Source organism: Mesoplodon densirostris, chromosome 9 (assembly GCF_025265405.1).
Source record: "Mesoplodon densirostris isolate mMesDen1 chromosome 9, mMesDen1 primary haplotype, whole genome shotgun sequence".
Taxonomy (NCBI): Eukaryota; Metazoa; Chordata; class Mammalia; order Artiodactyla; family Ziphiidae; genus Mesoplodon; species Mesoplodon densirostris.
This window is the reverse complement of record NC_082669.1, coordinates 70,608,645-70,632,581: the sequence shown is the minus strand read 5'-3', so window position 1 is coordinate 70,632,581 and position 23,937 is coordinate 70,608,645. Positions and strand designations below refer to the sequence as shown.

Below are 23,937 nucleotides of genomic sequence, written 5' to 3'. Positions count from 1 at the left end.
TGCTTAGCTCCTAACCCCTTACCCGTGGACCCACTCTGTGTTCTCATCTCTAATGTTTGGAGGTTGACTGTACAGGACAAAGAAAGATAAGTCCCATTAGCCATAAAAAGGTCTTGGAGTAGACCAAGTCTCAGAGAACTGCATCCCCTTGGGGACCCACAAACAGCTGGAAGCAGTTCTTCTAATTCCTCTACCTCGTGCTGAGGTTCTCCAGGTGTGGTCCCTGAGTCCCAGCACCCCTTGGGAACTTGTTAAAAGTGCACATTCTCAGCCCCTGCCCTAGACCCACTGAATCAGCTCTCTAAATGATTCTGATCCCTGCTAGAGTTTGAGAACCACGACCTAAGGCACAGAATACATGGTAGGTGTATAGAAACTAAGAAATAAACGAATGAGGAATAAATGAAAAGTCTTCAGCTTTACTGAACCAATGCACAGTATGACCTGCTCCCAGGTAATGGTTGAAAGACACTATAGTGCGCCCCCTTCGTGTCTGATGGATGCTGGGGCATAAACTCTAATGATCTGGCTGTGGCCTTTGCCTCCTGACCTATCTTCCACACCCCCCTAGTTTATGACACTGCCTCATGCAACATCTATCTGTTAGCTGCCTGTGCCAGGCTCTTGCTGACTTCCACGGCTTTGAACATGCAGTCTTCCGTGGCTGGGATCTTTCCCTTTGTTCTCTTCCCCAAACCCCTACTCCTTTTTGTGCAGCTAAACCCTACATATGCTTCTGGTTTCAGCTTAGGAAGTCACTGTCTCCAGGAAGCCACCCCCCCTGGCAGGTTTCCATAGCATCCTGTACATCCTCTATCAAAACTGCATCCCTCCCTATCTACATTCCTGTTTACTTGTCTTTCTCACCCACTAGCCTATACTGCAAGCTCTGTGAGCCAGAGGACTCATTTATCTTAACCACTGCCATACCTCCAGCACCTTGAACAGCGCCTGGTGAATTATTTAATCAATGAATCCTGACTACAAAATAATCTGTGTGTGTTTTTTTACAATAGGTAATATATACCTGTTTTAGTTTATTATTGATTGATTTCATTGATTCCTAGACATGAATAATTGACTATTAGCCTAGAAAAGAGACCCATGGATATAAAAAAATAGTAATTCAGCATCTTCTTCCTTAACAAAAAACTGCCCCTACATCCAGTCTTTATTTTCTTTCTTTTTTTTTTTTTTTTTGTGGTACGCAGGCCTCTCACTGTTGTGGCCTCTCGCATTGCGGAGCACAGGCTCCGGACGCGCAGGCTCAGCGGCCATGGCTCACGGGCCCAGCCGCTCCGCGGCATATGGGATCTTCCCGGACCGGGGTACGAACCTGCGTCCCCTGCATCGGCAGGCGGACTCCCAACCACTGCGCCACCAGGGAAGCCCCAGTCTTTTTTTTTTTTTAAACACGTACACACTTCTGAATATTTGGTCTGTAGTTGAAACACCGGCCCCTGTGAAAGCCTGTGTGTACAAGCCTACTGCTCCTTTCCCTTGCCAGGTCAGAAGAAAATTGAGATTGACTATAAGATTTCCATGTGTAGGAGGATCCAGGATCACAAAAGCCTCCCTCCTATTTCATATTTGCACACTCTCCATCAATTTTAATTTTTGCCAGCTTGATTGAGAGATAGTCAAAAAGTCCTGGATGGCCGTCCAGCACAGTACCACCCTGAGCTCCCAGCACAGCACAGGGGCCAGTGAGCCACCTCTGAGAAGGCCATGATGCTGCCAGGATGCCGGCTGATTTCACAAGACGCTGCTCCTGTCCCTGTTGCCTCACTGAGTCACAGGGCTGTACTCACAGCACATCAAAGATTCAACCAATCTGTCTGTGGCCTGACGGAAGCCAGCCCACACACGGCCATCTCTGAGGACACCCATCCCCAGGTTTTCTCGGTTCTGAGGCATTCTGGCACCCAACTGCGTACCTTAATTTTCTATGGAACAACCTGAAACCACAGGGCTCAAGGCGGAATGCCACTAGACCACACTGGTGATGTGGCCAAGGGAAGTAGATTCCTTGGTGTTTCCACCTGGGCGTTACAAGGGAAACCTCATTCAGCCTCATGACCAATCTGTTGGTGATGATATCATCTCTATTGCATGCAAAAAATAGAAGTTCGGAGGTGTTAGATCCTTTACCCGTGGCCACTGTCGCTTATTCCTCAACTTGTTCCAGAAAGGATTTACACCAGTTTACAAAACTACATGCAGAATGAAATAAAATGAAACTTAGTGAATGAGGAAAACAGGAAAGGCTTAACAATAAATTTAAACAATAAACACAATGCAGTTATTAGCTCCGTTTCTATGGATCAGGAGTCCAGGCATGGACTCTGCTGAGGGTCTCACAAGATTGCACTCAAGGTATTGATTGGGTCCACGATCTCATCTGAACCTTGACAGGGGAAAAATTTGCTTCCAAGCTCATGCAGTGATTGGTAGCATACCCAGCACTTTCTAAAGGCACCAGTACTGGCAGCCTCCTCTCTGGCCTGCAAACAGGCCACACCCTTCCCAGCATAGAGGCCTGCCCTTCCCCCGCCCATGACAGACCTCCCCACCCCCGTCCTTCCCACACACGGTGGGCTCCACTCAAAGAAGCACACCTCCAGAAAGCTCTTCCTGTCTACCTTATTCCAAGTTGGCCACCCCCAGCCCACCCTATCATATCACACTATTTCCCCCATTCCTCTTCTCACAATTGGCAATGACCTTGTTTCTTATTTATCACCATCTGTCCACAGTAGACGGTGAGCTGTCTGAAGGAAGAACTTTTGTCTCTCTTGTTCAGTCCCAGATCTCCACACCTACAGCAGTACCTGGCACACAGCAGGTGCACACTCAAAAGTTGTAAAAGGAGTGAATTAAGTAATTAATGAAATCCTCCTCCAAAAGCTCACGGCAAAAGCAGGATATTTAAAAACCTGAGTGGACAGTGGTGGACTCTGAGAACAGCCCTAGCAGCTCTTGCCAAGTTCTCTGACAAACACCCGAGACCAGGTGTCCTGTCAGGCTGGCTGCTCAGGTTCCACAGGGGGCTTGGAATGAGTCCCTTCACCTCTCAGTGTCCCAGTTAGCTCAACAATGACATGAGGAAAACATTCCTCATGTCAGTCACCACCCCTGTCATTCTCATGGATAGAAAGGGCTTTATACCCATCGATAACGAAAATATAATAAAGCTACACCAGACAGTCTCCTGCTTACTAAGGAGTAATCTAAGTCCCCTAAGCAGCCAAGAGAGATGCTACAAAATAATTAGTGTTTTACCTGCTACAGTGACACTCATTCAAATCTGTGTTCAAAAGCCCCATCTAATTACAATCCAAAATATAATTTTCTGAGGAGAAACACTGCAGGATTCCAGGAAGTTTATGCTGAAAATAAACTCAAAGCTAAAATTAAAATCAAACTGAAATTACATTTAACCTTGAGCCAGGCAGGCTGTGTAGTAAAGAATTAAGCTGGCCCAGAGAGTCTGGCCTTGGCCTTTAGCGCCTGGGGAGTGATCTCTAGGCCCCTGGAATGCACTGCTTGACAGGATTGTCCTTTTTTGCCTGGGTGCTTTGGCCAGGAGACACTCTAACAGTGTGCTTTATGATGGGGGCTTTGGGCCACCTGATAACAGCTCCAACCTCCAGAGGAGCTGGAGACTAAAGGCATTAGCATGACCTCTGGGAGGGGCTACAGAAGGTCAGCCATGCAGGCAGCAGGCAGCAGGTGATCGAGTCCCAATAAAAACTCTGGACACCAAAAGCTCAGGTGAACTTCCTTGAGGGGGAATACCCCATGAACAGTGTCACACATTGTGACCAGGAAGAGTCAGTGCCAGTCCATGACTCCATGGGACAGGATGGTGGAAGAGGCCAATGCAGAAATATCTGTAGATCCAAACACCACACACAAAATATGGCAAGGCCAAACACTAGCCATCTATAGATAGAGGGTATAGAAGAGGATCCAGGAGGTCCAAGTGGCTTACAAGAGAATTGTTAACAGGCAGAGGTGGATTCTGAGATTCAGAGGCCTTCCCCTGGCAGTCACAGTAGTAGACTCATGCATAAGAAGAGCTGATAGCTCCTGCAGCATCAAAGGTGGACCAGAGGCTCCGCTTGCTCTGACTAGTCTATTCCCTGAAAGGACAGAAATGTGTGCACATTCTGACTTTAAGTGTATAACGAGCATGGGGATAAAGATCTAAGATGGACTTGGCATTGGGGGCAGAAGTCACAAGGTGATCAGAGAGGATGAAGATGACAGAAAGGCTAAGAAGGGAGCTACGAAACTTTTCCCCAAAGCAGACCTTCCAGGGGTGATGCTGGGTGAAATACAAAAGGGTAGAAAAGACATTTCCCATTCCCGAGTGAACCTAAAATCCAATGCGGGCGAGAGACGACATCAGTGCAATACAGTATATGCACTAAATAAGGACAAACACAATCAGCATCTCTAAGAAACCAAAGAAAAAACATTTACAGAGGCCTGGGATGAAACTTGAGCTGTGCCTTCAGCTTAAATCAATGTAGAAAATGAAGGCATCTCAGGCAGAGGAAAGACATGGACCCAGAGGCAGAAATGTGCATTGTATATTTAGATACAGTGAAGGAGTAGCCTAGGGCATAAGTTAAAAGAGAGAGAAAGAGAGAGAGAGAGCTACTGAGTAGGGACAACATTTTGAACTTTAAGGTTGGACTCGTAAGGGATGAAGTCTGATCGGTGGTACAACTGAGGTGTCTACTGCCACCTGGTGTCACCTTTATTACATATTCAGAGTGGCTGCTCATCCTAAAAGCTAAGTTCGCCAAAGGAAAAATAAAAAGGCAGGTTTAGAACATCACACTTTAAAATGAACATCTCATTTGATTTAGGACCCTAGTTCTAATGGCAATTTGAGGCAAATCATTAAAAGCTGTAAACAGAAATGTTCCAAGCACGTTCTCCTTTGAAGCAAGGGAAGATTGGCTTGATTTTAATTATAGAACAGCAGTTAGCTTTATATGATTTTCTCCTACAAACAGACACACACACACACATTAAGTCTGTACCCTTGCCTGCATCTCTCCTCTTGCCTTATAATAAATGATGAGTTTCCTTTATAGGAAAACACAAAGTGGGTCATCCACAAAGGCTGTGATCTTCCCTTGGAAGGAAGCCACTGGCAGTCCCCAGGCGCCAGCATCTCTGACACCGTTGTGCTGTCGGAGTTCCAGCGTTCTCCTGCACAGCCTCCCACCACCTACCTCCCAGGACCTCAGCGGGAAGGACACATCTGTGAATCCCCTGGCCTTCCTTCAATTCCTTACAGCTGTAAAAAACACTGCATGGAAAGAAAAGAACATTTCCTAGACTGGGAATCCCCAGACACTTACCCAAACCGAACAAGTGAACAGAGTTTTTGCTCCGGTGAATTATACTGCATGAAGGGGAGTGGGGAGAGGAAAACAGTCCTGAGACGACGGTGGTCTGTAAAGGCCTGGGCTTTGCTGCAGTTCACATTAATCTTCCTGGCTTTTCTGAAATGTGGGACTGCCTTGACTGGAGAGGCCCGCTTTACTAGCAGGTTACACTCACTTGCAACTACTTCATCCAAGATTCAGGTGTGAGTTTGCTAGTGTTTCATACACCAGCCCAAGGTATAGGTGGTCTTCTCTCTCCCCAGTGTGACCCACATAGCTCAGCCCATCTCCTGGCTTCCTTGTGGCCCCTGGGGGCTGCCAAGACTGGTCTCGTCAGCCTGCCCGAATTCAAGGTGGGGAGTGGATTCGATACTGGCTGCTGAGGACCGCCAGGGAGCCTATGGGGTGGGGGGCTGCTTATTCCTCCTGGATTTCCCAGTTGGCAGCCAAGACACAGATGGAGAAGGCAGCATGAGGCTGGGGGAGGGAGGTGAAAACAAAGAAATGAGAAAACAGACCCAAAGACAACATCTCCTCCTCAGGGAGGCCTATGTGTGAATCCAAGTATAACTGAAATGATTTCACATTCATGTTTCCACGGTATACTAACTACCTCCCTTGCTACCAGAAATGTCTCCGTGACACACCAGCAGCGGCCAATGCAGATTTGCAAAGGGGATTATCTAATTTGAGGACAAGTCAATTAGCAACTCTAGGACTTAAGACACATTATGAACATAGCCAGTTAAAATATTTATGTGATTCATAATTAAATTATTTTGCATCCAAACATATTCAATGAGTTAATGAAGCCAATATGCTGATCACAAAGCCTTTAATTTTTATAGCAAATGAGGTCATGATGGGTAGAACTGATGTGTGAAGAAAAAATGAGCAAATCTTAAAGTTTCCCAAAAGAGAAAAAGAAAGTCTTGGCTAATATGTAGTCATTTCTTATTCATTTACAAAGTTTTTCAAGTTTTTAGACAATGGACAGTCTACTATTAAAAATTCTGAACTGGGTAAAAGACCAAAATAAAATAAGAGTTCTAAGTCCTAGACATCTCAAAAGTAAACTCTAATTCAGAGAAATTAGAAATTACTTTGATCTTATAAGAACAGCTATCTCATATTTATAATAGAATTTTCCCTCTGGAACTTCTCATATGATTAAGGAAACCCAAAAGGGGTAACATTTCCTGAGAGAAATACCTCCTTTATCCTCTCCCTTTTCTAAGTTACAAACACAATGGTACTTGGAAGGTGGCATTTGTATATTACGCAACTTTATTCTTTGTCCTAAAGGAAAGTAAAGATACTTCTTTGAAGGATAAGGGGAAAATGAAAGGAATCAAATTCATATACAATTTATATATATGACTTTCCATGATATCAAGGCAAATCCCTTTAGTCCTATATTGAGTCATAAAAAAGATCACAGCCCTTAAAACACAGGTCATGACTATGTTTTAAGCATCATTTTAGAAATTCCGCCAATGACATAAAATATACAGGCAAAATTTTACATGTGTGGAACGTGATGTGATGGCTATTTTCTCCTTTATTCTTTTTAATGTTACTTAATTGTCATACAATGAACATATATTATTCTTATAAGACAAAAAGAACAATTTTTTTAAAGGCTTGCAATGCAATCTTCACTTACTGTATTTCATTCAAGGTCACGAAAGAGAAACGGTTCATTTATAAATCGTTCCGTAGATTCATCAGTGAGACTCTGTCTAATCTGTTCTCCACGATGAGCACAGGAGAAGACCTCGACAATCAGAAAGGTAAGTGGCCAGGGATGGGTGGGGGCCAGATTCTCCATAGAGAGGAAGGGACACAGGACAACAGTACACTGTGCCAGGATGGCCTGTCTATCACGGGCCAACGTGGCACCACCCGTTGACCTCAGTCCTTGGAGTAGCAATCCCACCAGGTAGTCGCTGTCGTACCTATTCTAAAGGCAAAGAATCTGAAACCCAGCAAGCTACCAGGGCCACACAGCTAGAAAGTGGCGGGGTTGAGGTTACGTCCGGCTTGGCATCGCCCGATGCATTCTCTGTCCGTTGTTTCCTAAAGGCTCCCTAAGGTTTGTCCCTTGCTGGAGATCCCCTGAGAACAGAACTCTCTTTCCACGTTGACCTTGTTTCTTTTCTCTCTCCTGCCACATCCGTGCTTGGAGGAAAGAAAGAAATCCAGGATCTACCCAATACTGGCCACCCTCACTTGAAAGTGCATGAAGGTGAACCTCTCGGTTGGGGAATGAGATAATCAGCAAAGTGCGTGACAGTCAGGACTGTCCAGCTCTGCCCTCCTGGGCTCCCCTGCCTCTTCCAGGGAGCGGCTGGCCTGGAAGGGTGCTCTGTCCCTGCATCGCACACAGCAGAACACAAGCTCACCTCCCACCATACTCCATCCTCCAAACCTCAGTGCACAAAGATCCCAAGAGCCTTCTCATAAGCTCCCCAAACTCGGGCATCCAGCCCCTTACACAGTGACTCCCCCGCCGCCCCCCAACTGCGCCGCTGTAGCAACTTTCAACAGCAGAAGGTTAGCATCTGTCTGGCCACCTAACAATTTCGGTTCTCTCTGTTCATGTCAAAGTCGTTTCTCACGACTTCTGCCAAGGTGCTCATCATATTCCTGCTAGCAGTCCAGGGATCATAATACAAAATAAATCACCAAAGAGCAAAGAAATCGAAACTTGCAAAAAGGGAAGAATCTCTGCAGGCCTGCTCTCCAATTTTTGCTTTCAACACGTTCCTTTGAAATGGGATGAAAACCAAAGGTGTAGGCTGCTAGGGTCCTGGGAGAAGTATAGCCTTTCTATTCTATTTCAGACAGAGAAGGGTCCAATTCAAATCCACAACTGGGGTAGGGGAGCTTCCAAAAGAAGGCTTACCCTTGTTAATCATTTAATTAATGGTAGAAGCTACAATAGCAGCCAACAGTTATGGAGCACATTGCTCGGGGGCACTGGGTTGAGCACATGCATCTATGTTCACAGTCTCACTGAATCTGAACGACAGCTCTTCAAGGAAGGCTCATTATTATCCCCACTTCCCAGATAAGCAAACTAAGGTCTAGCGAGCTTAAATAACCATTCAAGGTTGTAAAGCTGGACTGGATTTTTAGCTCTGGGAGACCACAAATTTCTTAATTGCTGTGCTCTATTGCTTCCCATCAGACTTTCAAGTGATGGGTATTTAGATTCCAAATGAAGCCTGGTTTGTCTGTCCAGGTGCTTAATTCACTCCAGAGTGCATTAAGATCTTCTGATTTCAATAGACAAGGGTGAGGTCAATCTAGGGGGTGGTACAGGGAAGAGAAAGAAGGGAACCCAGTGAATTCAAATTACAACCGGAAAATGCCTTGAAGGAACTAAACACATGAGTTGGAGCCAAATGGTTTGGCAGATGCAGCCATGTTCAGGGATTTGTGATGACAGGGACAGTCCTTTTTCCACACTACTTTGAGCTGACTTTATAGAACTTTATCTTTTATATCCAAAGATCAAATAAATAAAAAAGATCACATTTAACGAGAACTAGGAGAAATAAACTGGTGGCAGTTAAAGGGTAAAAATAACTTCTCTGTGGCTTCAGACCACAGGAGCTTTCTCATTTTAAGAGGCACAGGCAAATCACTTAAACAAGGCCTTTTTGGACTGTGTTCATCTCATGTTTCCTCCCACATCCACGGTGGTTAAAGTTATATACAGTCTTAGCTCTTGAACCTCATGGAATTGTGTAGTAAATGGAAGTACAACCAGGCCAAACTCATCAACTCACAAATGCAAGCTTGTAGCACAGAAGTCAAAGCCAGTTCTCCTTTGTAACCAGTTGCTTTGTATGGAAGGAGGTTAATCAGAATTAGAAAAGCTTATGGAACCCACGGTCTTTTTTTTTCCCATATATCATCGATACATAATATAAATGTTGCACTATACATACAAGTTTGCATACAGAAATGTATAGACATGTTTGCTGAACTGAAAGCAATGTTTAGCTCAGGGTTATGAAATAGGGAATTTTTAATATCTTTAGCACGTTATAATGGCTAATTTTATGTAAAAGTAGGTGTTGCCTTTATATTCACAAAACAGGTAACTTCAATGAATAGGTATTGTTCGTTTAATACAATGATTAAAATGGTTTGCTTAATACAAATGGAATCCATGGTCTTAATGAGAGTCTTTCCTTCCTCCATCCTCAAGCCCTGTTTCTACTCTCCTCTGACTCTGGACACAAAGTCTCATAGTTGGCTAAAGTCCAAGGAATCCTCACTTCACCACCTTGTTTTCCATGTGCAGATGTGTTCTGGGCAAGACGATGAGAAAGACCTGATGAACTCTTCCTCAGACCTAGAATAACCAAGCTCACTCAAATACCCAAAGGCAGCCAGAGTGATTTGAGATTCCTACCTCTGCCCTATACCACTGCATTTTAGGCCAGATTTTGGGAAGCACTCTTCAATCTTAAGAGTCAAGCTACACCTGGAAAAATCCTAGCGTGTCACTAGCTTTCCAGTGAAACTGCAGACACAAAAACAGAATCACTTAAAGGAGATAGCTCTGAAATATGCCCTTCAATTTCCTAATTTGGGACATAATGTGGGGCTGAGTCAAGATGAGATCAGTCTCAAGAGAAGAAAGAAGCAGAGGTGTTTACACTGCACTTTGGGGGCCCTTGTTTTGTACACCAAGGGATTTGATACCCTCTGTTCCATGGTCAAGTCTACCCTTGGTCTGTAACCCAAGCCTATTCCCCAAAGCACTGTACTTACCGGTAGAAAGTAGCATAGTCTACAGTTGAGTGGCAGGTCTGAAACTCCCAGGATTTGAGTTTCTGGCATTCCCGATGGGCTCGAAGCTTTACCTTCACTGTCCCTTGACACAGTTCAGGCACTGGTTTTCTCTGGGGTCTGTTGCAGAACTCATTGGACTCTACCCTCCAGGACTCGGCAAAGTCATCCACATCAAACTTGAAGTTTCCATCTCCACCAATTAAGTCATCACGCTTATGTCCATTGTAGTTGCCACAAAGACCACAGAGTTTGCCCTTGAGATGGGGTGCAGCCATGACTTCTACAAAACTGTCTCCATCCCACGAGATTTCCAAACCTAGAGGAAAAGAGGATCAACCACTCTTGAATCCACCAATAGTTCCCCACTGTATAGATTCTTACATAGTACATATGACTATCGTCTAACAAGGAACACTAAGGATCTCACCAAATTCTTGATTACCTTTTAATTTTGCCACATCAAACACTGTGTGATATAACATGAATCAGTTATTGGGGCTTAGAAGTTTTTAAATGTATAAAGTTTGCCCTTATAATGATATCTTATGTACCCTAATTTGACTTGTGAGATGACTCTTTATTGACCATGTTACTCTAGGGTTTATATTTTTGCCCTTTTCTAGAGTAATTGTCTTGGTCCAAATCATGTTTTCATGTATCCAACGACTACTACAATGCAGAAATGGAAAGACAACAAAGATGATAGTTTTTTAATGTCATCTTTCTTCATCCAATAACCCCCCCATATGATTATGCTAAGTGCCAAGTGAAAATTTCCAAATTATTTGCTATAGTGGAAATATTAAAGTAATAAATATAAAGCTTCTGAATACATTCTCTTCAAAGGACAACACTCCTACAAATGAAAATGTTTGCCCCTTCATTACTTTACAGTCATCTGTGAGACATGCACAGCTGTTCAATCCATGCTTCCTAGGGTTGAGATGTTATAAGCCCTAGGTTGGGGCCTCCATGCCTGGGCTGATCATAAGCTTCAAAATTTGACTAGGCATTGGAGGCTACCAGCCCACAGGCCAAAGTTACTCATGTGCTGGATAGAATCAGCAGGACAGTACTGTCTTGTTCACCAAGGAAACAATCTTCACTCCACAACGTAAAGAATGTAATCTCCTCTTGGTTTGCTGAACTGACCATCTCAACAATTGGAGAATATTTCTGAGAACATTCATATTTTTCCAGACCTGCTAGCCCAAAGCTTCTAGGATTTACTCCAGCCAATGACCCCACTGAATAGTGGGATTTCTGTCACATGTCAGACAGGCAGGTTCCACTGTCACACATCACAGATCAGTCTGACCAGAAGGTCAAGAAGGAATGTTCTCATAGCCATCCTGATATTGTATGTGAAGACACTGTCCATAAGACAAAGGGGAGGGTTTCGTGAAAAGTCTTTTGAGGCTCAACCCAGAGCAAATGATAACTCTGGTCTTATCATTTTCTTTATGTCTCAGGTGTGTGTTGGAAGCTTCTCTTACTGCTCTCCTGGTAATGTCCTGGTAGGGCCTGAGCCCCATAGTGAATGGTGAACTAGGTACCAGTTTGGTGGATGAACACCAAGAGAACCTCTACAATAGGTTGAGGTGCATTTCTGCCCTAGGATTCTTCCTTACTCAGTGTCACTGTCTCCTAAGAGGGACAGCCCACAAAGAAAGCTCTGTTTTAACAGAAAAATAGAAAGTGTCCCCGCTATGTGTTTTCAGTCTTACCCTCTTGGATTTCTGACAAAACCTAGTCTTTGATTTAGTCTGTTCTGAGCCTCCGGAAAGATCAACATGACTCTTTTTAGAAGATTTTACCTTTGCTCCTGAAGGATCAATACTAGCCTGATGAGCAAGTGTTCAGAAGATACTCAGAAGCTGGGGAGATAAGGTGGTGATGAAAAAGGAGAAAGGGGTGCGGAGGGATGGGATGGATCTTGTCTGAATATAAAATTGGCATAAGGCAATATCAGAGTGATATAAGATCAGCAAGAAACACTCAGAAGTAAAATGCTAACACTAATATTCCCTAAGCCAATATTCTAAAGCCAATATTCTCTTGGACGTGGTCCAAAGGGAGAGAAGCCTGGCCAAACATCATTCCTGTGAGTAGGACACACAACTGCCACAAGCAAGAGTTACAGATCCACTTTAGGGAAAGTTATTGGTAGAATAAACCAGTGGTCTAAAACTAGATTTCTCAAGAAATAAACAGAAAGACTCATATGGAAATCACTGTATGGTAAATGAAAGGAATGGAAGCATTCTCAGTCCAAGGCAAATGGTAGAGAAGATTTCTTCATCAGGAGAAGAAGCTCGGTTCCAAAAAGCAATTAAATAGAACTGGGTAAGAAGCAGGAAAGAAGGTCATAAGAAAGTGTCTCTTGGGCTTTCGGGAATAATTGGGTGAAGAGAAGACAGTGATGGGACATGGTGATCAGAGCAAGGACACACTGCTAGTCTGTCCCCACACTGGACTAATCTCCTATGTGGATCTCAAAGATGGGGTCAATTCTGACAACCACAACTATTGTATAAAACAATGTCTAGGGCTTCCCTGGTGGCGCAGTGGTTGAGAGTCCGCCTGCCAATGCAGGGGACACGGGTTCGTGTCCCGGTCCGGGACAATCCCACATGCCATGGAGCGGCTGGGCCCGTGAGCCATGGCTGCTGGGCCTGCGCGTCCGGAGCCTGTGCTCCGCAACGGGAGAGGCTGCAACAGTGAGAGGCCCGTGAACCACAAAAACAAAAACAAACAAACAAAAAGATGTCTATTTCTTCATACCCCATCTTCCAACACATTAGCTGACACACAGTATATACTCACTAAATGAATGAATTACCCTGTAAATTGATACTACGAGTCTCCAAAGCCAAAGAAATTTGTGAATTTCATGCTAGTTAAGACACTGAAATAACATTTTGAAAAAAGACAAGCAAACTATAATATAATTTGTAATACACTCTCTAAGGTATAGAAGAAACTTGACCTCATAAGCCTGTAACTAGGCAGCTGCCCAGCCAGAGAAATGAAGGGAGAGATCAATTCCTTACAACACTCAAACTTTTAGAGCATAATTCTAAAGATTTTCCACCTTGCAAAATTTTCCAAACTACAAATCTCTTTCCTAGACAGCAGGCAAATGCTATTTTCCAAGTGCCACACTGGTTGAGAATTTACATCCAAAGGAGCTCCAACAAAATTACTGGCAATGATATAATAAATCTGAGACTTTGGGCAACTGAGTTCATGGGAATTCAACTCACAGTGAACAAGCCAATGATTCTTTCTTTGCAATGGACTGCTAGTCCATGCATGCTTGGGAAGATGCAGACCCACTGTGTTTTTAATAAACTCTTCTCAAGACTCTTGACATCTCTTTCATGAAACACGGCCCCCAAAATATGAGAATAATTTGTAATTCACTCTCTTTTCCTCCTCTTTTCTTTTTATCATTATACTAAGAGGATTTTCACAGAACAATGCTAGGCTTCGTATTGTGTAGGGATGACTTATTAGACTACAGATGCCTTTGTCTATTGCTGTATCATATACATATGTGTTTGCACAGTGACTTTTACTCTCTACATGAGTAAAATCCATGCAAAGTAAATTACAGTAGTGACAGGCAAAAACAAATGAATAAGTTGTAATTGAAAAAACGTAATTGCTTTTCCTAAAGATATTTTAAATAGGCATCTTATGAGATGAAAATGCCATGGAAGTGTTTGAGGGTTTGGGGTTAGTCCTTTCTGCAGCTGGGATGAGTTTCCCAGTTCTCTGCATGGGAAATTAGTAGAAATAACTGGCAGTCAGAAGGCCGAAGCTGAAGGACACGTCTCACGTGGGATGTGAGCAGCAGCTGCATTCCTTCCACTGTATGACGAGCCTTCCAATTTTCCCTTCTCACCAGTGAATATTTTACCAACCTGTTTTTCACCTTTCAAGTGTGTGACCTGGCTGCAGACTACTAATTTTTTTTTTTTTTTTTTTTGGTAGAGGGATTGTTGTTCTTTTATTTTGTGGTTTTCTTTTTCTTTTTTCTTTTTGGTTGTTATTGTTGCTTTTGCAGCAGTCCACTTTTAAGAGACAGAGGAGATGCAAAATCTGTAGACATACCATAGTGATGCTTAAAAATGGATAATTTTTCTGTTTAGAGTTTACACCAAAGGAAAAAAAGAAAAAGATATATATATATATATATATATATATATATATATATACTCTAGGTTCATCAAGTGTAGAGCTCTACCAAAAGTAAAATAAAAAGTCACACTCCCACGTTAATGCTTTCAGGTGGATCTGATGTAACTCTTTCAGGTGGAGCTGATGAAGTGAATAGGCGGCAGAAAGGAAATATTTTAAGTGATTTGCTAAGTGCCAAGAGTTGGGGTGCGGGTGTGTGACATGGGTGCGCAGAGCTTTCTCAAGCTACTGAGCCTTGTTCTGTGTCTTCTGTACTACCCCAGTTGTTATTAGGAATGCAGCTATAGCCTAATTCCACCCAAGCTACACGGCCACCTGTGCTCCTCTGGCAGACAATTCCATCATGAAGCGCTGAGTCTATAAACCACAGGGCCACAGAGCCATTCTTCCCCATCTCCCACCTTCCAGCTGCAGGCTTGAGTTAAGCTGCTATTTTGAAGAAAGTACCCTTTGACCACATGAGCTTATGAAAAAAAATTATGGAGGAAGAACAAACACTCAAAGGATATACTGTGATATTTTAGATAGGAAATCAATAGGTAATAAAAAGAAAATATCCCTAAGGGGTAGTACAAACTGAGATTGGTAGACCAGAGTGGAAGAGACCATTGTCTGGAAGTGGAATTGTTCCATTCAATGGATAATCGTGAAGCAAGTTTAGTGCCCAAAGAAATACAGTTCCTCCCTAGCGAGCAGAAAGCTTGTGCGCTCCGTGTGATACAGGAAGTTGTTCAGCTGGGTATTAAGGGCACATAAATTACTTGCATCATGGCAAGAGAGACAGAAAAAGAAAAGAAATTGTGAAACTGAGTTCAAGGCCTAGAAGAGTTCAATCCACTAACCTAATTATGGTATTTATGATATATTATTATTGTCTTAGCAGCCTCATCCTTATGGTCATTTTTGCCATGTGAAATCCTTACAAAAGTATACTTATTCCATAAGGTATTGTCAGCTGTGACAGGATCAGTATTGAAACTCCTCAACTGTTAGTAATATCTGAATATCCAGAATCCCTTTGAGTATTGGGTTGTAGATGACTAATAATTTCCATATCAGTAGAATCCACTGTGTTCACCTGGCTTGCAAACAGGTAAGCAAGGTGCTTCTAATTATAGCTGTGTAATAATGGGTCATTTTGTGTACATTTTACATGAAGCCACAAACTGTTGCTTCCTTCAAAGGGATGAGCTGAGGCCTACATGTGCAGAGTGGCATGTCATTTGAATGCAACAACAGGTGTCTGAATTTTCTGGGGTGGATTAATCCCTCTAAAGTTGAATGAACAGAGCTCTTCACATCTACCACTTTCAAAGTGAACAATGGGAACCTTCCCTTCTTTATAGAATGTCCCAATACATTAATATTTAACATTTCTCAAATAAAAGCTCCCTGGGCTTCTCCTTGGCTTCCTGCCTTTGTTTAGCTAAGCTGGCATTCCATCGGCTCAAACCAATTTACCAAATATATTTTGGCTTGAACAGAAACAATTTACAGGGTTCTGAAAGTGCCGTGGAGAACAGTCTCTGCAGTCCCTCAAAAGTGCCTGCTCTATCAAATGTTTCCCTTTCAACCCATATTAGCTAAAGAAACGGGAACCCAACTGATTTTTTACATTGTTAAATTCTCATCAGTGCAAAAAGTAAGAAATATGCTGATTTCCTCAAGTATCATGCTTAAAGAAATAGCATATGCCAGGAGGACATGCAGTTCAAAATCCAGTTGACAAACAATACGCATTAACCAAAGGCAGCATGGAAGGAACCATACATGATATAATATAAACTGTGTAAATGAACTGAATTCATTCTTTGGGGCTGAGAATGAAAGATTGATTTCTGCTTCTAAGATGCCTCTCTAAGGCAGCACCTCACAGACAAAAATTTGAGCCTCACTGAATGCCTAGGAGTTACCTACTAGCAACTATGAACAGTTTGGCCTAGGGGCAATGTATCTGCCCGTGGAGGGGAAACACAGAGTCCAGGGGGCCTCAGGCAACATGTGATGCTGAGAAAAGGCCTCAGCGGCCAGCTGCCTGTGCCCACGGCTGGGGGAAGTGCTTTCAGAGCAAGCATCCTAAGTGTCCTCCAGCAGAAGCCAGTGGTTCTACCCATCAACTCAACAAGCATCCTGCCCCGGGTCAAGAATGGACAGGACTGCTGGTCACACAGTCCACCACCCGCACTCCCATCTTCACACCCACACTTTTGCAGTTTGCTTTTGAGGAGTCCCTCCTTCTTGGACAGATGCTAACAAGGAAACACTCTTTCTCATGGATGTGAAACTGCACATTACTGGCTGAGCTGGGAAAGACACAATTCCAAGCTAGACATCCATGGCCTAAAGTAGCAACAAAACATGAGAAAGGGGTTATTCGGAGAGAACCACCGCTATGTCTGGAATGAGGATGGAAAGGCACTGGATGTCGACAGATTGCAAGACTGGGGTAACTGGCGTCAGACTGCAAGGCTCCTCGGTGTGCAAATTTCTCCAGCTGTTTTGTGGCATCTCGGGCGTGGGGCCACACCTGCGGCTAGAATACTGCTCTGCCTCTGGTTTTCCTCCGCGGAGGAGGAGCAGCTGCAGCTCCTGAGCACAAGTTGGTGAGACAGAGGGAAGAGCCAGAGGTACACAGAAGGCCCGTGCTTCTAGAAGCCCACCTGCTTTGGTCGTCACTTTCAAGAGGTAGCCGTCCAGGTCGATGTGAAACTGCGGCGCGTGGCAGGGCAGCGCGATGCGCGAGCCGTTCCAGCGCACGGTCAGGTGCTGCTGGAGGCTGACGGTGCCGGCGCCCAGCACCAGGTCCACCGACTTGGTCCAGGAGAAGGAGCGGGTCCTGCGCGCATCGTTCTTCACCAGCACCTGAAAGGGCGAGGCAGGGGAGGAGCAGTCTTTTGTCAAAACGTACTGACACGTCCCCTGAAAGTTAAATGTCCGTCCGTCAAAAGTGTTGTAGTGGGGATCTCCGAACACTGTGCAAACGCCAGGCTCTGCGGATGAGTGAGAGACAAAAGCAGGTCATAAACCGAGAGAAGGATTCAAAGAGAAATCAGGGGTCTCTGCAATAAACCTGATAGGGGCACCTGCCAGGTAAAGGGAAGGCCTTAGCAGAGGTGCACTAAGGAAAATCAACTTAAAAGAAAATAAATAAAAAGTTTGGTTGTTCTAAAAGTTTGTACCAAACCTCACAGGACATGTAATACTTCTGGTGCTTTTATACTTAAACGTTATCTATAACACTTCTGAATGCTTAAAGCATTTCTATTTTAGAGACTTGATATGCTTCTATGGTCTTAATGTCAAAGACAGAGAAATGAAACAAGGATAATTTTATAAACAGAACTGGCCTAATTTCATAAACCCTATAAACAAGAACAAAAATATAAATAAAAGGCAGCAACATAAATGACAATACACCAAAGCATTGGTATGGTTTCCTTTTAACTGACTCAAAAAATTTGGAAACATGGTATTCTCAGTGTTATTCACGGTCTTAGAAAAGTATTTTCAACACTCATGTATTTCTAAGGACAGATAAATATAACTGCCAAACAGATATATGTTTAATATTGTTAAGAACCAAACACGGATAAAGTTGATAGTCTCCGTGTATTTTCTAGAAATACAAGGCTCCTCTATTTTGATCTGTGTATCAAAATCTAAAGTTGGATAAAGAATCAATTGTAAAACCCATCATTTAGTAAGTTTAAGAAATTCCAATGAATTCATCACTTCAAAATACCACTAATTCAAATACTTATGAGATCCAAGTAAAGTTTTACACTTTAGGGCATTTCAAAGGTTTATACAGAAAACTAAATATCATTTCTTTTTTTAAAACAAAATTTGGCATTGATTTGTTTTCTATATAAAGATATTTTATCTGTTTTTAAGAAGGCATAAACAACCAGGAAATGAGAAATTCATTTAGAGAAATTAGCCCACATGATGAAAGAACTAAAATAAAAAGATCGATTTCCAGAACAGGTCAAGAATATGAAACTATCCTATACAAATAATTGCTCTGAATACGTAACAGAAGAATGAAGCATCAATACAGAGGAAGGATGTGCCAACTGATCTGACATGACCAAGTGGATCTAAGGCAAACATTTGCTTTTAATTTCTAAAGTGTTTGGAGAGTAATGTTGTTTTATGATACATTATGTCATTTCATATGTCAATTTCACGTGACTCCATATAAATCGTATGTATTGGGAATTTTGTAAATTAATTACTTGTTCTAAGTTAGCTTTCCTTGTCAACATTTAATAGAGACTCACAGAACAGATTGTTTCTGGTGAGTAGGAGAGTTTCAATGAACAAATACTTCAAGGAATATAAAAAAGGCACTACTTGTGGGGAGGAGGGTGGAAGAAAAGGGTGGGAGAGAAAGCTTTGAAAGTTCACCAGCAACATTTTAATTCACCCGCCATTTCGATTCCTTTCTTATCCTTTTTTATGGTGTTCTTTCCTCGTGACTCCAGTTTTACTCAGTTTGTTGCTCCACACTGTACCCCACCCTCACCTTCTTAATCCTATATCCCCCCCAACTAGCGTTGCCACCTATCTAACCACCCCATACTGCATTTTCCAGTCCTTTCTCCATGTGATTACTTCAAAATTGTCCTATCACACATTGCTCTCACATTCTGACAAATGGAATCCTTCCCTGGGATGAAGATGGTGCTTTTTGGTTGACAGGGAGCAAGGCAGTTCTTTGGGACACCTCAAGTGGCATCAGGAGAATTATAGTTCAAAGTTAATGCTACCATGTGCCCCCAAAGAACTAAATGTTAACCTGACCACCAGATGCACCAAATTCAAGAAAAGGGCTTTTTCAGAGTTTTTAATGCCACATACTTGTCAAGAAAACTCAGAACCAATCAATGCTTTTGAGCTCTTGAGCTTGAAATAGATGGACCTCAGCTGGCAAAGGCCAAGGCACAAGTGAAGGAGCTGAAATTATATTCCTGAGAAATCCTCTCTCAGTTGTGAGCAGGCACAGGGCATGAGTACATCTTCTGCCCGGAGTCTGTAGGGAACAACATACAGCTTCTCCAGGTGTTCTGACCCCAACTGCATCAAAATGATAACTAACAGAAACAGTAACAGCTAACGTTTACCAAGAATTCACTACATACCCTAGCATTATTCTTCATGCCTACGGATCATGGACACATTGTAAGAAAATGGATATTTAGATTGTCTCCTAACATTAAAAAAATAGCTAAGCACTTGGTAGTAAATCCATAAAATGAACTATTATCTAGTCATTGAAAAAGTCTGTACATAATGTTCATGATTGAAGAAATGCTTATGCCATATTAAGTGAAAAATAGCAAACAAAATTCTATCTATAGGATAATCTTGACTGTGTTAAAATAAATATCCACACACATACCCGAAAATTGTAAACTGAGATTGTTTCTTGGTGGTAGAACCATGAGTGATAATTTTTTTCTTCTGCCTTATGTTTCTGTTTTCATTTTTGTTGTCCCTATGTTTTGTTTTTAAGAGTCAAGATGTGGGTACATGTAGATAAGGTCAATTATGTGACAAACCAAATCCTCAAAGAAGCAACAGAAAATATACCGCCTATAGAATGGCCCTGGGGCCCTAGGGAAATCTGAGCTTGCTCATAGCTGGGCAGGAAGCTGTGAGAGACATCCAGGGAGACCAGGCAAGGGAAATCATGTGTGAGCAGGTCTGTCCAGACAGATATTTTTCAAGAGGCCATAACTTGTGGAAGAGAAGGGTCTGGAGATCAGGATGATTTTTCTGTATAAGGGCAATATAGAAGAAGCCAACAAAATTTCATGATGAGGAAGATGCCTGAGAATTATGTGTTGCATTTGGGACATTTGTATCACAAACTAATATAATTTTGAAACCTTGGTCCTTTTTCTTGGCACCTCAAGGTCCCCATGCCAGATCCTCAAGGTCTCCATGCAGGAGCAGCGAACACATGCACAGAGAATGACGCAAAGTGAGAATCTCAGGGTTAAAAAATCTGCCTCGCTGAAAAGGAAAAAAAACTATAGAAACACTTAGGGGACAAAAATGAACACTGTATCCTCATATAATTTTTGTTCAGCAGACCCAGTGAAATGAGTCACAGTCCAAGATGTTCTGATGTCCGGTCACACTCTTCTGGAAAGGCTGGAGTGGCAGTTAGAGCTAAATAAACAGACCCTTCCATAACTATCCTTGCCTGAATATGTTTAAGTCAGAGGATGGAGAGAAAAAGCCAGTTTACAAGCAGTGGTATGTGTTTTCATAGTCTTTTAAGTCAAATTATCAGACGTCATTTTTGTTTTGGTTTGTTTTCAGTAATATGTATTCAATGTCTAGGAACTGGAAAAAAAAGAGTAGAATATTAAGAATGTTTTTTTCTCTTAGGTAATTAAATTACGTGTGACATTTATTTTCCTCTTTCTTGTTTATGTGTATATACATTATTATTTACATTTACACTTTATTATTTATAATCGCTATGTATACTCTTGGAATAAGGACATTTGTTTTTAAAAATTAAAAATACTGGATTAAAACATATCTCTTTGATGTTACCTACTTTAATATGACAGCTATGAGAATTAAGAGAGTCGGGCTGCTTCTGAAAACAAAATTCCAACGTTTTTCTCTTAACCTCATCAGGTACATTTACTTCTCCCATGGGTATATTTACTCTAATAAGATGCCTTCCTTCTGAGAACAGTGATTATTCTCAAAACATCCACCAGCGAAAATTAAGGGAAAATTATACAACCTCATGTCATAAAAAATAAGAGAAACTGAGAAGACTCTAACCCCCTTCCCCCAAAACACAACAAAACAAAAACAGAAAAGCATAAGAATAAAAAAAGTATCATTCACGGTTCCGCCAACAAGAAATAATCACTGTTTACCATTTTGTGTGTGTGTGTGTGTGTGTGTGTGTGTGTGTGTGTGTGTGTGTGTGCATTTTAACATAGTTAAGATTATCCTGTACATGAAATTGTATTTCCTCTTCACTTAATGTAAGATTTCCCCAGTTACTAAAGTCACTTTGAAAACACAGAAAATGGGGCTTCCCTGGTGGCGCAGTGGTTGAGAGTCCGCCTGCCGATGCAGGGGACACGGGTTCGTGCCCCGGTCCGGGAAGATCCCACATGCTGCGGAGCGGCTGGGCCCGTGAGCCGTGGCCACTGAGCCTGCGTGTCCGGAGCCTATGCTCCGCAACGGGAGAGGCCACAGCAGTGAGAGGCCCGTGTACCGCAAAAAAAAAAAAAAAAAAAAAAAAAAGAAAACACAGAAAATGACTTTCATCCTCAGTCCATTATTCTCCGCAAAGAGAATACCACACCACCACACAGATCAGTACCTTTCCAGAGTAGTTTTCTAACCATGAGGAAGGTCTATCAAATGAAAAACATGGCTTTAAACTTTCCTCAACATAAACTGCAGTAAAACAGGCCCTGTGGGACCCCAGCACCACTGGGTCATGCAGGGGCTCCTGGGAATCCCAGGTGGGTAAGAGCCGTGATAATGCCAAGTTTGGGTCAAGAACCAGGAAAGGCTGGGGTTAGAAACGCTGCCCTGAACACAAGCCCTTATGCTGTTTGTCTAGGCTCCTCCTGACATGATGTAAGCCTCCAATATAAACAGGCTGTGTGTGACCCAGCAGGAACTGAACTTCCCCACACAGGAGGCTCTGGCCTCTCTCAGAGGTGTCCCTGACAGCTGCTGCCCCCAGGGGACCTCAAAGCCAACAGAAGCTCCACCAAGGGGCACCTGGATTCCTTTCAGATTTTACATCCTTGGCTTCTTAAATCAAAACTTAATCTGACTTGACTGTGTGAATGTGGGGTTAGGTCATAGCGGGGTTTTTTCCACCCATCCCTAACCCATGAGACAGACTTACAAATCTACAAATAAAAAGTTGATTTTTAAAAAAAGTTGAGTAGGCACCTGAAACTAACATTTAAAAAATAAAAAAGGTTTGGTAGGGATACTGTTAAGAATGTAAATTTCTTTTCACATAACTTCCATAACCTCATATCCTCACCAACTTCAAACAGAAGAGAACAGGGAGCATTCTTACCTTCGAAATCTAATTTGAACTAAATTTAAACCTAAAGCCGAGGCTGACATCCTATTACGGCCTCCCCAGCTGAGCCCAGGGCTTCCCCACCTCTCATCTTGGTTGGTGCAGTGGCCTGTGCCTGCCCCACACCTCAGTTCACAGCACTGGAGTTCATCAGCTCCTGGCTCACATGCCAACCTTCCCCACGCCTCAGCCAAAGTCACTTCTCTTTCTTGTAAGTCCCCAAAGCAAAACTGACCACACAGCTCGTCTTTTCTGGGACTTTTCTTAAATTCAAATACTCTATCTTACAGTCACACTATGTTTTTTAGTTTGAAGGTTAAAAGGTTAAAGGTTAAAAATATGGTCATCAAACCCACAGAATGCTTACGATAAATCACTTTCCACCCAACTACATCTTTTAGTTGTAATGTATCCTTAACTCCTAAAACAGGCCTTAAACTCCTTACACGTAAATTTTGTGTATACTTCTCAGTGTGTGGCACACTGGCTTGGATATTGGAGGATCTACATTTATATATATGATAAACGGATTCATCTGTGCATTACTCATAGCAATGCCTGGTATAATACATATTAGGTATCAAATATTTGTTAAATGAATGGGTTAATTAATTAAAGAATAAATTTCAGTGGAGAAAAATAAACTGCCCACACTGAACTCACTAAAATAGTTAAGTGTAATAAATGGTGTACAGCAGGTAATTCAACAGAATTTTGCTTAATCAAGTAATTAATTGAATAATTAACTAATGCTCTCAGGACAAAGAATTAAGGCTGCAGATGAAATTAAGGTTGCTAACCAGCTGACCCTGAGATGGGGAGATTATCCTGTGTATTTATCTCCAGGCAGGATAAATGTTATCACAAGTGTCCTTATAAATGAAGGAAGAAGGCAGGAAAGTGAGTGTCACACAGTGCTGCAGCATGAGAAGGACTCAACTTGCCATTGCTGGCTTTGAAGATGAAAGAAGGCTTCACATCAAGAAAAATGGGCAGCCTCTAGAAGCTGGACAAGGCATGAAAACGGATTCTCCCCTAGAGCCTCGAGAAGGAATGCAGCCCTGCCAATACTTTGATTTTGACCCATTCAGATCCATTTCAGACTTCTGACCTCCAGAACTTAAGATAATAAATGTGTATTGTTTTTAAGACACTAAGTTTGTAATAATTTGTTACAGCAGCAATAGGAAACTAATAAATCTAGCAAAAGTCAAGGCAGCTTGGTCTGGAGTGACTAGGTTACACCAGGTACCATGCCAGATGCTTTCCATATTTTCATTATCTCCTTTAATCCTCACTACTTCTCTACACGTGGTATATACTATTACCCTAATTTCTTAGCAATGAGTCTGGAGAGGTTTCCTTGTTGCCCATGGTCACCCAGCCAATAGCAGTAAAGACAGAGTCCAACCCAATCTC

The 23,937-nt window shown here is 42.5% G+C and overlaps 1 protein-coding gene across 2 annotated transcripts in view; it reads right to left on the bottom strand.

The window, feature by feature from the left end:
• BMPER (BMP binding endothelial regulator) overlaps positions 1-23,937 on the bottom strand; it is a 252,603-nt gene that overhangs the window by 63,906 nt on the left and 164,760 nt on the right. The window contains exons 12-13 of one of the 2 annotated variants that reach the window (XM_060108393.1): positions 17,087-17,416; positions 10,200-10,536 (exon numbers count right to left, since the gene is read on the bottom strand). In XM_060108393.1, coding sequence (XP_059964376.1) covers positions 10,200-10,536; positions 17,087-17,416 — 667 coding nt within the window. The remainder of the gene's footprint in view (positions 1-10,199; positions 10,537-17,086; positions 17,417-23,937) is intronic. The other variant, XM_060108394.1, reaches the window with a different exon arrangement.